General features: G+C 42.3%; 1 protein-coding gene across 1 annotated transcript in view; it reads right to left on the bottom strand.

Moving 5' to 3' along the window:
- Positions 1-7,409: 7,409 nt before the first annotated feature.
- The window catches only part of PSMB2 (proteasome 20S subunit beta 2), a 33,572-nt gene continuing 24,980 nt past the window's right edge, over positions 7,410-16,001 (bottom strand). Inside the window, exons 4-6 of the mRNA XM_045548285.1 lie at positions 11,734-11,896; positions 10,062-10,111; positions 7,410-7,644 (exon numbers count right to left, since the gene is read on the bottom strand). Of these exons, the coding sequence (XP_045404241.1) occupies positions 7,537-7,644; positions 10,062-10,111; positions 11,734-11,896 (321 nt within the window). The 3' untranslated portion in view covers positions 7,410-7,536. The remainder of the gene's footprint in view (positions 7,645-10,061; positions 10,112-11,733; positions 11,897-16,001) is intronic.

Raw genomic sequence — 16,001 nt, 5'->3', positions numbered from 1 at the left:
AGGTGGGATTAGAGTCAGGCCAGAAAAAGAACATTCATCCAGAGACCCCAGAATTAGGGATCTGGGTTGGTAAGGGAGGGTGGCCTCTCTGTGGTGATTTGTTGGTAAAAGGGCCCAGGTATCTGTCTCACATGTGCAATTTTCTGACCTGTGATTGCTGGGAAGGGCTTGGGTAGAAAATTTTGGCATGGAAAAGTCTGGCTCATGGGGCAGAGCCTTCCCATTAGGGTGCCTAGGCAGCAGTGGGTGCTCCTAGTTGTTAATAAATCACAGGTGCTACTGAGGAGTTGGTGCCCCTCATCCCAGAAGCTCTTACCCCTAGAAGAGGGGTGCTGGCAGGAAGCCCCAGTGGGCTCTATGGACCATTCCCACTCTTAGAGAGAACCAGGCAGGAGGGGCACTCAAGGAACAAAGAAGATTAAAGCACAAATCGCAGAACTTGAATCCAGGCTGCACTTCACAGTCCTGTTGCTGTCTGTCCTATTTATTTATCTTGTACTTAAATTTGAACATTTAAAAATGTCCAGTGCAATTTATTTATCCCAATGAGTTGGGGATTCATTTCACTGTTTTCTGCTCACACACCAAGATGTCCAGCTGGACCAGGATGGAGAGGGTGATTTTGCTCACAAAGGGCTATGGGTGGGCTGGGAGGGAAGAAAGGTGTGTCAGGTACCCCGAGGTTGTTGCTGGGATTTTGTATTTGCGGTTGTTTCTCTTCACCCTGCAGTTGATGTACCTCCCCCTCTCATCATCTCTCATTCTTCTAATAAAGCCTTTCATTGAATATGAAGCCTTCCCTGTTCTTCTTGAGCCCAGGTCTGGATTTGCCTCCTATGAGGCAAAGGTCACTGGGGAGAGAAAGGGCCTGGGCATTAGGAGTGGGGTTTGGGTGAGAAGGGGTCTCTAAGGGGGAACCATGGAAGGGAGGTGTGGGCACTTCTGTAGGTGGGGGGTACCAAGGTTGGTGGGTCCATCTGGATTGTCAGTGTGGCTGTTTGTGTCAAGTGACTACTGTATGTGCATTATTATGACTTGGTAGGCTGGGGGGACTGTGGATGAACGTGTCAGTTTGGCTGTTAGGTGATGAATTACCATGACCACTGGTGGTGGGTCTGTATGTGTCAGTGTGAATGCTAGTGAACTCTGTGTGAGTGTGCGTGCACATGTGTGTGTGTATCAGGCAAATGCTAATCCAGCTGTCCTGTCTTCTTGAGGATCTCACCCTTCAGGCATCTTTTCTTTCCTGTATCATCAGTCTCTCCCTGTCTACTTGCCTACTAGATCATTCCTCAAAGCACATATGTTCTAGCTTCTCTTATTTTACAAAATATAAATCCTTCCCCATTTCTTTACTTCCTTTGCCGATAAAATTTTTGAGATTGCTGTACCGCCACCTCCCCTTCACCCCCAATTCACCCTTCAGCCCATGTCAATCTGGCTTCTGTCCCTACCAGTCCATTGAAACCCATTCGGCATGATCATCGATGACCACAATGTCAAATCCAAAAGGCTTATTTTTTTCTGGATTCAACAGCAGTGTCTGACACGGTTGACCACATGCTCTTTTCTGAAACACTCTCTTCTCTGTGATTCCCAACTTCTGGTTTCCTCTGACCTCACTGGTTCCAATTATCTTCTTTACTGGCTCCTTTTCTCCTTGACCTCTACATGCTGGCTTTCCTTGGAGCCTTCTCTTTTCTATCCACACTCTCTCCCTAGATGGTCTCATTCAATCCCACGGCTTTCAATGTCACCTATATGCTGCTACCTCTTGAATGTGTATCTTCAGCCCAGACTGTTCCCTGAACACCAGGCTTTGATGTACAACTGTATGCCTGATGTCTCTGCTAGACTAACAGGCATCTAAAACTATGTCCAAAATGGAGTACTTGGCTTAAGTACTAAGTTGACCTCTCCTAGACTGTCCCACCTCAGTAATTGGCCCCACCTTCTACCCTGTAATTGCTCAAGCCAGAAACTGGGGAGTCGCATTTGATTCTTCCCCTACACTCAATCCCTCAGAGTCCTGTGGATTCTGAGTCTATTCTCTTTTCTCTCCTGCCACCACCCTAGTTCCTTGGACTACTACAGCAGTCTCCCAGCTGGCCTGTTTCCTCTGGTACACCACCTTCATACTAAGGCCCTACGATGATCTGGACTTTACCTCCTTCTCCAACCTCATCTTCAACTATTCTCTTTGTCACTCACTCACTTCGCTCCAACCATGCTGGTTTCCTTTCTGTCCCTCAAACTACCACTTTGTTTCATGCCTCAGGGCCACTGCACTCACTATTGTTTGTCTGAACTGCTGTCCCCCATGTCTTTGCAGGTGTGCATCAGGGACAGGTATTGGGCTGCTTTGCAGAAGTGAAGGGTGTTCTAGGAACACGGGGTCTAGGCCTCATCTCTCAGGATAGGGGCCCAAAGATTTCTTTTCCCAAGAAGTTTTAATGCCTCAACTCACCAATATGAGAGGAGGAATGGAGGGGGAAGACTGGATGTATGCTCTGCTTTAACTGAAGCCCAGGGCCTGGCAAGAGACATTATACTACTAAGATTATTTTAGAGTATGTGAGGTTGAGGGAATTACTAACAGGCACGTAGCCCTTAAACAATGCCTGGTATATAGTAACAAATCAATATCCGAAGGGTAAACAAGGAGGATATTAGTTTATCAAAAACTTTTCAGGGCTGGACAACTTTCCCCAAGGAAAGGACCATGTAGCCCTCACCAAGTCCTACTTTAGGAATAAGAAAATTGTAGATCACAGCAATTTGCCCAAGGTCACAAAGCAAGTATGTGGGACTCACACATCTGTCTGATCCAACCCTCCCTTCATTTCTACTGCAGCACATGCCCCGCTGCAGAGAGGCTCACAGGCTTGACCCCAGCAAGGGGAGGCAGGTCTTCCCAGCCCCTCATGCCCCAAGGCCCTGCTATGCCAGCATATGGTCAGGATCATTAACAGTGCAGAGGAAGCAGTACAGTGTGGAGACTGTAGAAGTGGCATAAGAAGCTTCTAATGAGGTCTCAGCATTTGATTCTTCCCATTAAGTTGTTTTTATTTTATTTTTTCCCATAGCAAAACAAATTGTTTTAGCCTCTGACTAGCTGGGTTTAGCCGTAAGGAAAAGTAGATGATGATTAAAGAAAAAGTATACATGGATAGTTTACATGGCTTCTTTTTTGCAAAGCAAGTAGCTGCAAATTAAGTGGAGACTATTTAGACTGGGTAAGCATTCCAATTTTCACACTGTGGGAGTTTAAAGAAAAGACTTTCCTGTTTTCTTTTAAAGGATCATAGTGTTCCAGGAGAAATAAGAAAAGTACAGGCTTTGAAAACGCTCTCTCCTTCGATCCCCATGAAGGAAGGTAAGTGAGGATGAGGTGCAGGCAAATTCTCCTCCCAAACACACTCATAACATGCACATAGGAGCTAAGTGAGCAGCACACACTCAGAGAGAATCGGAGAATGTGCCTCCTTCTCTTGCTTGGTCACTGCAGCTGCTTCAGTGAAAGGGTCAAGGTCATAGAGTTAAAGGACTCTAGACTTCAGGCAGAGCAGACCCAGCAGCAGTCGCTCAGCTGGCAACACCAAAAGCTTCTCCAGCCACTTCAGCTCCCTCTTCCATCTCTCTCACAGGTTCCTTGCCAACCTTCCTATCCCTTCACTAGTCAGGGCTGAGCTTCCCTACCCTCAGGCAAAACAGCTGCTCTCCTCTCCAACCTATCTACCTCCCACCCTAAGCCTGGGAAGGAATAAATTGTTTTCTGTGTATTAATCACCTGAAAGCAGATGGGAACTAATTGGAAGACCATTCTGAGCAGCGTTGGCCAGGAGTGTTAAAGAATGGGTACATTACCAATGTTTTTCAAACTTCAGGAAATTGATTTAAAGGACACAGCTGACATTTAAAAAAATAAAATCCAGCAGAAGACAGAAGATACCAGAGTGCACTGCATCATGACTCAATACACACATACATACATAGAATCATTAAAAACGTTCCACAAAACAATGCTTTCCCTTTTTATAGGAGGTAAATATATAGGTGTGAGTCATGAATGTATGACCGAGGCCATGTAAATCTAGTTGGATCATAGGCTTTATGAAATATAGAAGAGGGAAAGGACACAGGAGAGTCAGGTTGGGAGGGGATTATGAAATGCCCAACATGTCAAACCAAATAATTGGGCTTTATTCTCTAAGCTATGGTAAACCATCAGAAAGTTTTAAGTGAGAATGGGTTATCAAACAAATTTTTTAGAGCGTGGAGAACTGGAGAAGGAAGAGATTAAAAGTAGAGTGAAGTTAGCAGGCTATTAAAACAGTCCAAGAAAGACAGGGAATGAACAAGAATAACTGGGATGAAGATTTAAAAAGAGATTTAGAAAGTAGAAATGCCAGAACTTAGTGACTATGTGAAGATAGGAGATAAAGAATAACATCAAAAATGCCCAGCTAAATGCAATGTAGTATCTTGGATTGTATCCTAGAACAGAAAAAGGACACTAGTGGGAAAATTGGTGAAATCTGAATAAAGGCTAGAGCTTAGTTGATACAAATGTACCAACCAATGTTAATTTCTTAGTTTTGACAAATATAGCATGGTATGCAAGATGTTAATATTATGAGAAATTGAATGGGGTTATATGGAAACTCTTTTATCTTTGCAACTTTTCTGTAAAACAAATTTTTCATAAACTTTTTATTTTGGAATAAATTAAATGATGCTTAGGTTTGACTTGGGCACCTGGGAGCCAAGTGGCTCTAATTCTTTAAGAGGGAACACTATAGAGGAGGTTTGGAGGGGGGCAGATGGTAAGGCTCAGTTGCAAACATGTTGAGTTTGATGTCCCTAAGGCTGGAGGGTGAGATATCTAGAAGCAAGTTGATCCGGAGCTCAGGAAAGAGATTAAGGTTAGGAAAAAGTGAGGGGGGGGGTTGTAGACTTGCCAGAGATTGCCCTGCCCTGGAGACATTTACATTTAAAGGCAGAGAACCATTTCATTCCTGGTGAGGCCTGGACACAGAATAAACATTTACCAATAATTATATACTTACTGAGCACTTACCACAAGCCAGGTCCTGTACTAAATGTTTACATACATTACCTCATGGAATTCTCATAACTACCCATATGAAATAGGTATGATTTCAACCATTTTACAAATGGGAAAATCAGAAGCAGGATTGCCTATGTTTTAGTAGTGGTACTCTACTGGGGAGAGCATCAGAATCACATGCAGGGCTTATAAAATAGATATCTTACGAAAAGATTCAGGAATCCAGCTAAAAGCCCAAACCTATGCGTATTTATAGTGGTGTTAGAGGTTGAACCAGCTGTGGTAATATGAATCATCTTTTTTCCCATGTATTCAATGATTAGCTTTCCTATGGTGTAAGGCATTTACCATTGGTGTATTAAAAAGTGTATAAGACACCCAAATCTGATGTTCATTCAATACTTTTGGGTCATGTCGGATCTATCAAAAAAAAAAAAAACTCTCAATACTGTTACTATGAATGTTATAATCTGTTGGTAGTATCTTAGAAGATAAATTTCATCTCAGACAAACCAAATCTATCTGTATGTGGTATTAAGAGTAGCACAGACTGGATAAAGGAGGCTTATCTAAAGTTTGAGAACTACGGTTTCAAATGAAGAAACCTCAATCCAATGGTTCTCTGTCATGACTGAAGATAAGAATTACTTTAGCAGCTTTTTAAAACATTCCATTTTGGCCGGGCGTGGTGGCTCACGCCTGTAATCCTAGCACTCTGGGAGGCCGAGGCGGGAGGATCATTCGAGGTCAGGAGTTCAAGACCAGCCTGAGCAAGAGTGAGACCCCGTCTCTATTAAAAATAGAAAGAAATGATCTGGACAACTAAAAATATATAGAAAAAGTAGTCAGGCATGGTGGCCCATGCCTGTAGTCCCAACTACTCGGGAGGCTGAGGCAGTAGGATTGCTTGAGACCAGGAGTTTGAGGTTGCTGTGAGCTAAGCTGATGCCACAGCATTCTAGCCTGGGCAACAGAGTGAGACTTTGTCTCAAAAAAAACAAAACAAAAAAAACAAAAAAAACCCATTCCATTTAGGCCCCAAACCTACTTATTTTGGGTTTTTTGTTTGTTTCAGACAGGGTCTTGCTCTGTTGCCCAGGCTAGAGTGCAGTGGCGCCATCATAGCTCAATGCAACCTCAAACTCTTGGGCTCAAGCAATCTCCCTGCCTCGGCCTCCTGAGTAGCTGGGACTACAAGCCTGCGCCATCACACTTGGCTGATTTTTCTTTTCTTTTTTTTTTACAGAGACAGGGTCTCACTCTTGCTCAGGCTGATCTCAAAATCCTGGCCTCAAGCGATCCTCCTGCCTCAGCCTCCCAAAGTGCCAGGATTATAGGCGTGAGCCACCACGCCCAGCCACCAAACCTACTTAGAATCCAGGAGGGCAACCTAATCAGGTACACTAAAAAAGAAAACTCCCAGGTGATTCTGATAACACACATCTGGTTAAGCAGCGGTCCCCACTTTTTTGGCACCAGTGACTGGTTTCATGGAAGACAATTTTTCCACAGACTGGGAATGGGGGGATAGGGTGTTGTGGGGTTGGTGCAGAGCTCAGGCAGTGATGTGCCACCCATCTCCTAACAGGTCACAGACTGGTAATGGACCACAGCCCAGGGACTGGGGACAGCAGTAGTTAAGAACCACTGTTTTATTGGCCTCAATCAAAAAAATCTACATTGTTCTCCAAATACTAGGTTAAGACTAAAACAGGTATCTGGTTAACAGCCCATGATATATCAAATTAAGGGAATATCATGCAACTGTCAAAAAGAATAAGGCAGATCTATATGTACTGATATAAAAAATCTCTAATATGGTATTAAATAAGCAAATTTAAAGACCATTTTAAAATATTATTTGAAGGGGACATGCGTCTGTCTGTATGTTGGTAAGCATACTTTTATATAGGAACAGACTACCTCCCTATTAAAAGGTAGAAAATAAATTAGTAGCTAAAGTTGCCTGCAGGAAGGGAAGCAAGTGATTAGATTACAGGCATGGGAGAAACATTTTCCACTATATGTTTTTGTACTGTTTGCATGTTTTATTAAGTACATGTATTACCTATTCAGTTTATTTAATTTTAAAAGCTTTAAGGGCAAAAAGAACCATTGCTTTAGAGGGAATGCCATATTAGCAAGCAACGTGTATGAAAGAGCTAGGTGGGAAGGAAGCTGGCCAGTGGAGTAGAATGTTGGGCTGTCAGCTGCTAAAGCACACCAAGAGCATTAATGGAGGGACAGGGGCAGGAGGAAAGACAGTCCTTACAGAGAAATAATCTTCCTTCCACTTTCTGAGGTGATGTCAGGTAAACTGAGACCCAAACCAGAGAGCTCAGTTTATCCATATTCAGCTTTATTCTGAATTAACCATCTGTCAAGAGTGCATTTCAAAAGAGTAGAAAAAAATAAAGGAGCCCATCATAAAAAGTTGCCTGGCAAGTGGGAGGGAAGGCATGATGTTAGGAGCCCTGTTTGGGGAAGGAAATGTTGTCCAGGTCATGAATGCCATTTTTGTCAATGATTCGAACGCTGAAGGTTGGCAGATTCAGGATGAAACGTTTCTGGAGCTGCAGAGAGATATGAAGGAAATCGATCAACAAATAATTATTGAGCACTAACTAAATGCCAGGCTCTGTTCTAGGCACTGGGGATACAGGCAGACAAAAATGAAACTGATTTTTTTTTTTAAAAGAGACAGGGTTTCACTCTGTTGCCCAGATTGGGGCTGGGCTGGATTACGGTGGTGTCGTTCAATCTCGAGTAGTTAGAACTGCAGGCACACACCAAAATGCCCTAATTTTTTTTTTTTAAGAGATGGAGTCTTGCTGTGTTGCCCAGCTGGTCTCGAACTCCTGTCTTCAAGGAATCCTCCCACCTCAGCCTCCCAAAGCTCTGGGATTATAGGTGTGAACCAATGTGCCTGGCCTGAAACTGATATTCTACTGGGGGCAGTTGTTACTAAGGACACTCAGGAAAGCTCAAATGGTAAGTGGAGACCGCCTGGGAGGCAGGGAGCGTGACCTGTGAGATATAGCTGGGAGCCTATCTCTAGTCAGTCAGCTGAGAAAGGAATGAGAGAACCCAGTGCTCCCTTCCCCACAGTCTGTCGCCAATCAGTCTGGCAAACACAGACTTCTCTCTTCAAATGTCTCAAGATAATAATAAGCCAACAAGGAGTGACTGCCCTCAGACCAAAGCAGTGTACTCCCAGGTCCCAATTCCTTGCTCCAGTCACCCACACATTTTATAAGAACCGGTGAGTGTGTGTTTGTGTATGCAGCTGGAGGGGTGGTGGGAAGGAAGTCAACAGAACTGTTTTTGGAACAACCCCTGCTCTGTCTCCTCCAATGCAGGCTGACCTGTCTGTCATTAAGGTAACATCTCTGCATGCTCATAAAAACTCTGCTTGAGAGTCCGTTCCAAAGGAGCTGTGGGCACGGAAGCTGACAGCTCCACTAACCTGACAGAAGATTACAGAGAAACACAGCTGGGGCAATCTTTGTTTCTGTGGCTATCCTCTCTGGACACCTAACTTAAAGCCTCCAGAGAGAAGACACAAATCTCTCCACCTGCTCCCTTTGGAGCCTATCCCAGAAATGTTCACCTCCCAGGCTTTAGCCCTCCTTTCCTCGATGGTTCCCATCTCCTCTGCAGCTGAGCACTGTGCCGCAAGAGCCCATTCCATTTCCAGAGTCCTCTCTGGCTGATGACTCCTATATGTCAGAAACTTGCTCCAAGAGCAAGAAAAGATGACAATAAGAAAATAAGGGTTTCTAAAGTGGCCCTCTTTAGGATTCATGGGGAATAAAGTCTCAAGAGCACTTGCTATTCCTGGCTTCTTCCTGGTAGCCCCTTGCAACACTTGGGGCTGCTGGACTAATGTGGCCCCTTAGCTGAATGGTTAAGAAAAGCAAGAGTTTATTCTCAGCTTCTGCTTTGGAAAGGGGATTTATAAACAAGGGGGTGGGTACTGTGAACTGAAAAAGACAGGCTTGTGGAAGAGGCAAACTACATTACTTCAGGTGCTCCCACCTGCTCTCATGCCCTCACTCTCTCACTAGACCATGAATTCAAGTTCATCCTCAGGCCACAAAAACAGTAACAGAATGAAAAAACCTAGTGGGGTTGCTTTTTGACCTCCTTATCCTACAGTCAAGCCCAAAGCCTTAGACTCTAAGGAGTAGTATTGGAATGGGTGTGGTCTGTTGCTGGTCTCACAAACTGAAGGCCACTCTCCCCTTTAGCCCAAAGCGTCCTAGTTGCTTTCTATGTCCTCCTGGAATTCTCAGGGAAGGCTTTCTCTCCAGATTACAAGGACTCATGCACTGTTAAGGGAACAGACAGTATACAGACAGTATGGCAATGACAAGTGCCACAAGAACAGAGCAGGTATAAAGTCTAGGGCAGTAGTTCGAGCAGGTATAAAGTCTAGGGCAGTAGTTCAAGTATGGCCTCAGGGACCACCTGGGATTGGCAATATCACCCAAGACTGCTAGTTAAAACAGAGATTCTCAGTTTGTACATCAGAACAGTGGAATCAGAATGCGAGGTTGTGCAGAGACAGTCATCTGCTTTTTTAAATATTGATTGATTGACTGAGACAGGGTCTCACTATGTTGTCCAGGTTGGTCTCAAACTTCTGGCCTCAAGCAATCCTCCCGTCTTGGCCTAGTCATCTGATTTTTTAACAAGTTCCCCAAATGATGCTTATACACACTAAAATTTGAGAACCACTGGTCTGGATGAACCAAAACAAAAGTAATTAAATTATAAAACTGACATTGATGGGGAGGTGATCCATGAGAGAAAAATAAGCTTGTTACCCACACCAAACTCTGTCCCTGGTAGCAACTTCACATCTGGTTAGTGGGTATTTATTACACCTTCTGGCAAAGATCAGAAAAAATGCAAGCAAAGAATAGGAACAATATTGGCAAAGAGAGAGACAAAACATTCCTTTCAGGCTCCCATGGGAGCTGCTCACCTCCTCCAGACATTTCCTGAGAAGCTCCACTGCCTTCTCACGTGAGATAGCTGAAAGAGAACGAGACCAAGAACTTAGGTGCTGTTATTAAGTCCAACCCTCAGCAGCTTTTGATTAAGTTTCAAACTTCATCAGGACCAAGTGCCATACAAATGGAAAAGGCAAAAAATGCTTTGCCTTCTAGCTTGCTACAAACTTATTCCGTATGCAGTTGAGGGTGCCCCAGACCCAACGCTCCAGCAGCCACAAGCCATTGCAAATTGATTTGCTACAGAGAAGGGTAAGCATGACGGAATTCTGCCTCCCCTGGCCAAGGCCCGCCTCTGAAGAAGTCCAGAGGCCTGCCTCTCTTTTACACAGCCCACCCCCTCCACCCCCTTTTAGTCCAGGGCTTAAATCAATTCCATCTGCCCTAGCCAACTGCAAATCAGGGGCAGGGAGGACAGGGCCAGAGTTTCAGCCTTACTTTCATAGCTGGGTCTCAGTTTAACAATGGGAAGAGAATTCATAGGATGGGGCTGAGACTCTCCTAAAATAGGAGCCGAAGGAACTGTCCATGGGCATAGAAAACTGGGGTGACACATTATAAAGTTATGCTTCAAGGGTGGTTAGTGGTTATTTTGGTGGGCAAATCAACTGTATTATTGACAGATGCCAAATCAAGAAACAATCACCAGGAGGCCAGGCTAATTCTTCTCAGGATGTGGCCTGGAGCTCTAGCATGACCGAGGGTTGAGTGAGAGGCCAGCACCAAAAAGGAATGAACATGCCAGATTCTTACGATACTGACGGGGACAAATGGAATGTAAGGAGAGAAGTGGTTATCTGTGCTGCTTTTTTTTTTTGGTAGAGATGGCGTCTCACTCTTGTTCAGGCTGGTCTCGAACTCCCGACCTCAAGCAATCTTCCCATCTCGGCCTCCCAGTGCTAGGATTAGAGGTGTGAGCCACTGCACCCAGCCTGTACTGCATCTGTAGTCTGTGAGAGCTATGAATCCCAAGTGCCTATAGTCCACAGTGCCTAAAGGTGATGTTGGGATTGGGGTCAGAAGGTAAAACAGCACAAAAGCAAACCTGTGTCTGAAGCTTTGCCAAGCTGACAGTTTATGGACAAGGAGGGAGACAACTTTTTCTTACAGAAGGGAGCAGCCATTGGGTGATAACCAAGGGCAGGGCCTTAAAAGGGCCTTAAAAGGTCCGTGGCCTTAAAAGGCTTTTATGTTTAAGCAAAGAAACCCTCATTTGTCATGCTGGGGACCTGTTTATCCTTACAAGTTCAAAATAAATACACAGCTACTTGGTTTACTCATTCATTCTTAAGCATCCGGCAGAGCAAAATGAGTGAAAAAAATTAACTCTTATAACTGAAGAATTATAGAACCTAATACAAATGTTTTACTCACTATGGCATCTATTCTAACCTCCCTTTAAAACAAAACTTAGCTTTAGAGATATGTAATATCTCACTCTGGCTGGCAAGAAAGGGGCTTTTATCAGCTTTTTGAAGACCCTACTGACCACAGGAGAGAAGCTTTCAGAGGGTACCTGCTTGTGCTTCTGGGGATCCATCCTCTATTCAATCCCTGGCCAGCTAACTGCAAACGTGGACATAACTAGGAAGCAGCTGAGGGCAGGGCTCTGCCACTGCTCCCTCCTAGAGAGGTGCTACTTACTTGGTGTGTAGTATCGGTCGAGGATACTGAGAGTCAGGAAGGCACCATAACCATGGGCTGCAAAAGGGGCCTTGGCCAAGGCTGCTAGGTAGTCCATGTAGTAGAGTGCTGGCCCCTCATGCTCATCATAGCCAGCCAGGAGGAGGTTCACGTGATATGGGGTCTGCAAAGGAAAGATGTGACAAACTGATGATCAAAGAACACCTATTAATATTTCTCTTCCCTGGCAAATGGGAATATTCTAACTCTTGTTCAGTAAGAAAATACTAGCTGCAACTGAGTAAATCACAATGAAAGTAAAAATGTAGGGGAATCTAGAGGACCTGGAATGTGGTAAGAGACGAACGGAGGTTGGCTTGTTTTCTTTTAACAGAAGGGTATTTGGAGTACTTTCACTAAGGCACATGAGAAAGCTGCTTTCTTCTTAAAGCCTAAAGACAAGAACCTGTACAAAAGCAAAAGGCAAAGCATGTGTGCTCTTGTGTTATTACTAATTGTTGAAACCAACAAACACAATTCTGACAGTGTCAGGCCACACATTGAGAAAGCAGCAGTTCCAAGCACATCAAACAAAATAAACAAGTTCACATCTGAGCACATGAGACAACATCCCAAATGATAAACTGTATGCCCACTATTAAAGAAATAACTTGTGAGGTGGGGAAGGATAGTAGGTCTCAAATATTTAAGTCAAATCACTAGACTTTTAATAAAGATGGCAGTAATGGAAGCCACAAACATAAAGAAACACAGTAACTTTTGAAGAACTGTAGCCTTATGTAAAATGCTAACATTATTCTAATATAACAAGCCTCCCCTAAGATAATTAAAAAGTAATTTTTGAGAAAAATAGAAAGTAATTATAATTTGGATTTATAGGTGTCCTTTCTTTGAATTACCTGCAAGTCTACAAACACAAGTTACTATACAGAACCTTGACTAAGTCTACCTTACTCTTCATCTCCAAATGGATGATTTTTTTTTCTAACCAAGCTGAGGCATTTACCACATTAAATTCATTCTGTCTATGCCCCCAGACATGGGTGGTGGGACTCCTGTTTTATATGATATGGCTTCCTTTTTCTCTGCAGGATGTGTTTTTCCTCTTGTGTTTCCTTCAATGGGTAGTAAGCAGGCCTTGCCTATGGATATGTGTCCATCCCTAAACTTAATGTATATATTTAATTAAATGTACATATATTCAATTAAATGACACCCTATTATGCAGCATGAAGTAATAACAACTAATGGGTCTAAAAGGGACATTTTACATTCTTTGAACACTGAATAACATGGGCATTTGGCAGCCTGAAGAAACTCATGTTATATTAATTCCAAGCCAACTGTGCTAAGCAGGAAGGGTTCCTAACACCTCCTGAAGAGTACAGAGTAACCCTAACCTACAAACAAGTTTCTGCCTTGGGGATAAAATAGTGGATAGCCTCAGAGGAATAAGAATTGACCAGTAGTAGTCAAGACTTCTGAGAAAATAATTATCTGCCTATCACATTTCCCAATGTACTACAGTCTGCCAAGCTCTGAATTCTCTGTGTGTCTGTGACTACCTCCTTAGCAAATCTGACCTTAGGCCAGACACAACCCTTATGAGCTTCTGGTTTTTTATGTATAAAACTGGGTTAATTAATCCTTCTCCTTTCTATCTTCTAGGGAGTATAGTGAAAAAAATATTAGAGGTGAAGCATCCCAAACTCTGGAATAAAAGATGCTCCCTAAATTCCTAGTATATTAACTACATTCTAGTCTCCTTTTGATAGCTCACCATTTTAAACAACAACAACAAAAAACCTATTTAAATTAGCAAGAGATAAACATATATATAAATATATATAACTAATAGCTCCTTTTTTTTTTTTTTTTTTTTTTTACAAAAAAGTGTGAAAACAGTACTGCAAAATCTGGCAGACACAGAATACCTTGGTATTCTTACAGTCAAAAGTGGGGGAGGTGAAGAAGAGAGAGAGAGAGAGAGAGAGAGAGAGAAGAAAAGGAATTCTAACTGGTTTACCTCACCAAGAGAATTAATAATACAGTATTTTACCTATCACAAAAAAAGTTGATCTTTTTTGCTGATGGGATACCTCTTCACTACTCACTGGCCAGAACACCTATGGTATGGTTAACCAAAATAATTTTATCAAGTTATAATGGTATATTAAGGGTTCACCTATATACCCAAAGAGGCCTTAACCAGCAGAACACAGATACCTTCTGTCTCCAAGGAGGATCTTGCCCACAATACTATGAGGTTAAATTGTTTAAAAACAAGTAATGTTATTTTAAAAGCCACTACCAGAAGATTTTACATGAAACTCTACGTGAACAGAATTCCACAAGTACATTGTATTACTTAATTCGTCCGTATAATATCATTTATTTATGCTTAAGAATGACTGACACACACACACACACACACATACATACACACTCACCAAAGTTGGTATTCAAAAGCTACAACTCGTGGTATAGAAGATAACTCACAAATTATTGTGTGACTTCGAATTACCAACTTTTGCATGTGTGAGATGCTTAAGCATAAATAAATGGTGTTATCTAGACTAATTAAATCAATACATCTGTGTAACAACTTGCAGTTTCTGAATTCTTCTGACAATGTTCCATCAAAGATCTCCGGCTCACACTAGTTTTTTAAAATTTCAAATAAACTCTAGTGTACTATCACTCTCACACACCTCTAAGAATCGTGCCATTCAAAGTGACAAACCACAGTTATGGATTTCTTGATTGTTACATTTCCTCTCTTGATTCATTAGTGTTTTCCTGGAATGAGATAAATTCCAAGCCATCCGATTTTGTACTATTCTTACAGCATACAAGTGTGACTGCTGTGTTGTGTTTAGGAAAAAACTTAGTATATATAAGACATGACCCACCTATTCAAGTATTTATGCCAATTATAAACTCTACAAAAGCAGGACCGTGTCTGGCTTATTCAATATGTACAAGCATATAGTACATGCCCAACAAATATTTGCTGAATGAATAATAATTATACCACAAAGCATTACACATTTTAATACATAACATGGCTAGTGTCTAATATCACAAGAAAAAATTAAGAAAATCACTAAACAAATGTCAGAATGAAACAGGTTCTATTTCTGAGAAGTGGTTCAAGTTTAAGTCAATTGCCAGCATCTCTATGAATACATAGTATTGTTGCTTTTTGCTAGGTTCTGAGTCCTTCTCTTTCTACCTTCTTCTAGACATGGGTTGCTACGTAAAGAAAAGCTTAGGGTACAGGTCAGGCATTCAGAACTCAACAAAGTGAGGAGACCAATAGAATAAATAAATATCTCAGGAAGAAACACCTGGGCTATGTGTGACTTTAGAAAAGTCAGTCAATCTTTCTGAATTTTAGTGTTGTCATCTAAAACATGGGATAATAGCTCTCCAAAAGGGCCGCTACAGGGAAGATTCAAAGAGATAATGCATGTAAATGATAAGCATAATGCCTAAAACATAGCAAAAGCTTGGTAAGTGGTAAATATTATTACTAGGGAAACATAACCATCTATGAAGTGTCCATGAAATAAACAGTACAAATACTTAGGAGAAGCCTGACTACTTCTGGTACTGAGAAACTCCTCATATGTGTCTTCATAAAGGCATACAGAGGGATATTTTTAAAAAGTGCCCAGCACAGCATCTGACACATGGTAGAAAAGCAGTAAATGACAGTTTCTTCCTCTCTCATTCCCAGGACAAAAGAAGGTCCCTAAGGAGTGGTATTCAGTGTCACAAGCATTCATATTAGACACTTAGAGGATATCTACTTCATGGTCAACCCATCCTAGCCCCTCAAAAAAGAAGACCTACATCCAGATTTGCAAAGTAAATCAACATGTATTAAGTACCTTCACGTTGTTTCTTACCTTACAAATGTGTCCACTCTGAGGGTTAAGCCTCACTTTCTAGATGTTTTTTCATCAGTTCCCTTCTTTCCCATGATTAGTATTTTTAACTTGCCTAATTATTCTGGGAAAATGCAAACACTAAGCAATAATGACAGAATTGCCAGGAACTCTTTTACAAAGATTACCAGAAATCTTTTACAATGTAATCTCTATTCTGTGCATGATATAATCTAGCCTTTGGTTGTCTCCACTATTCTGTTCAGATAGCAAGTTTAAGTAATAAGATAAAGTTATGAGGTCCCCCCACACCTGTAATCCTAGCACTCTAGGAGGCTGAGGCAGGAGGATTGCTTGAGCTCAGGAGTTTGAGAC

This window comes from Lemur catta, chromosome 3 (assembly GCF_020740605.2).
Source record: "Lemur catta isolate mLemCat1 chromosome 3, mLemCat1.pri, whole genome shotgun sequence".
In the NCBI taxonomy this organism is placed as follows: Eukaryota; Metazoa; Chordata; class Mammalia; order Primates; family Lemuridae; genus Lemur; species Lemur catta.
The sequence above is the reverse complement of the archived record's forward strand: the minus strand, read 5'-3'. Positions and strand labels throughout refer to the sequence as shown.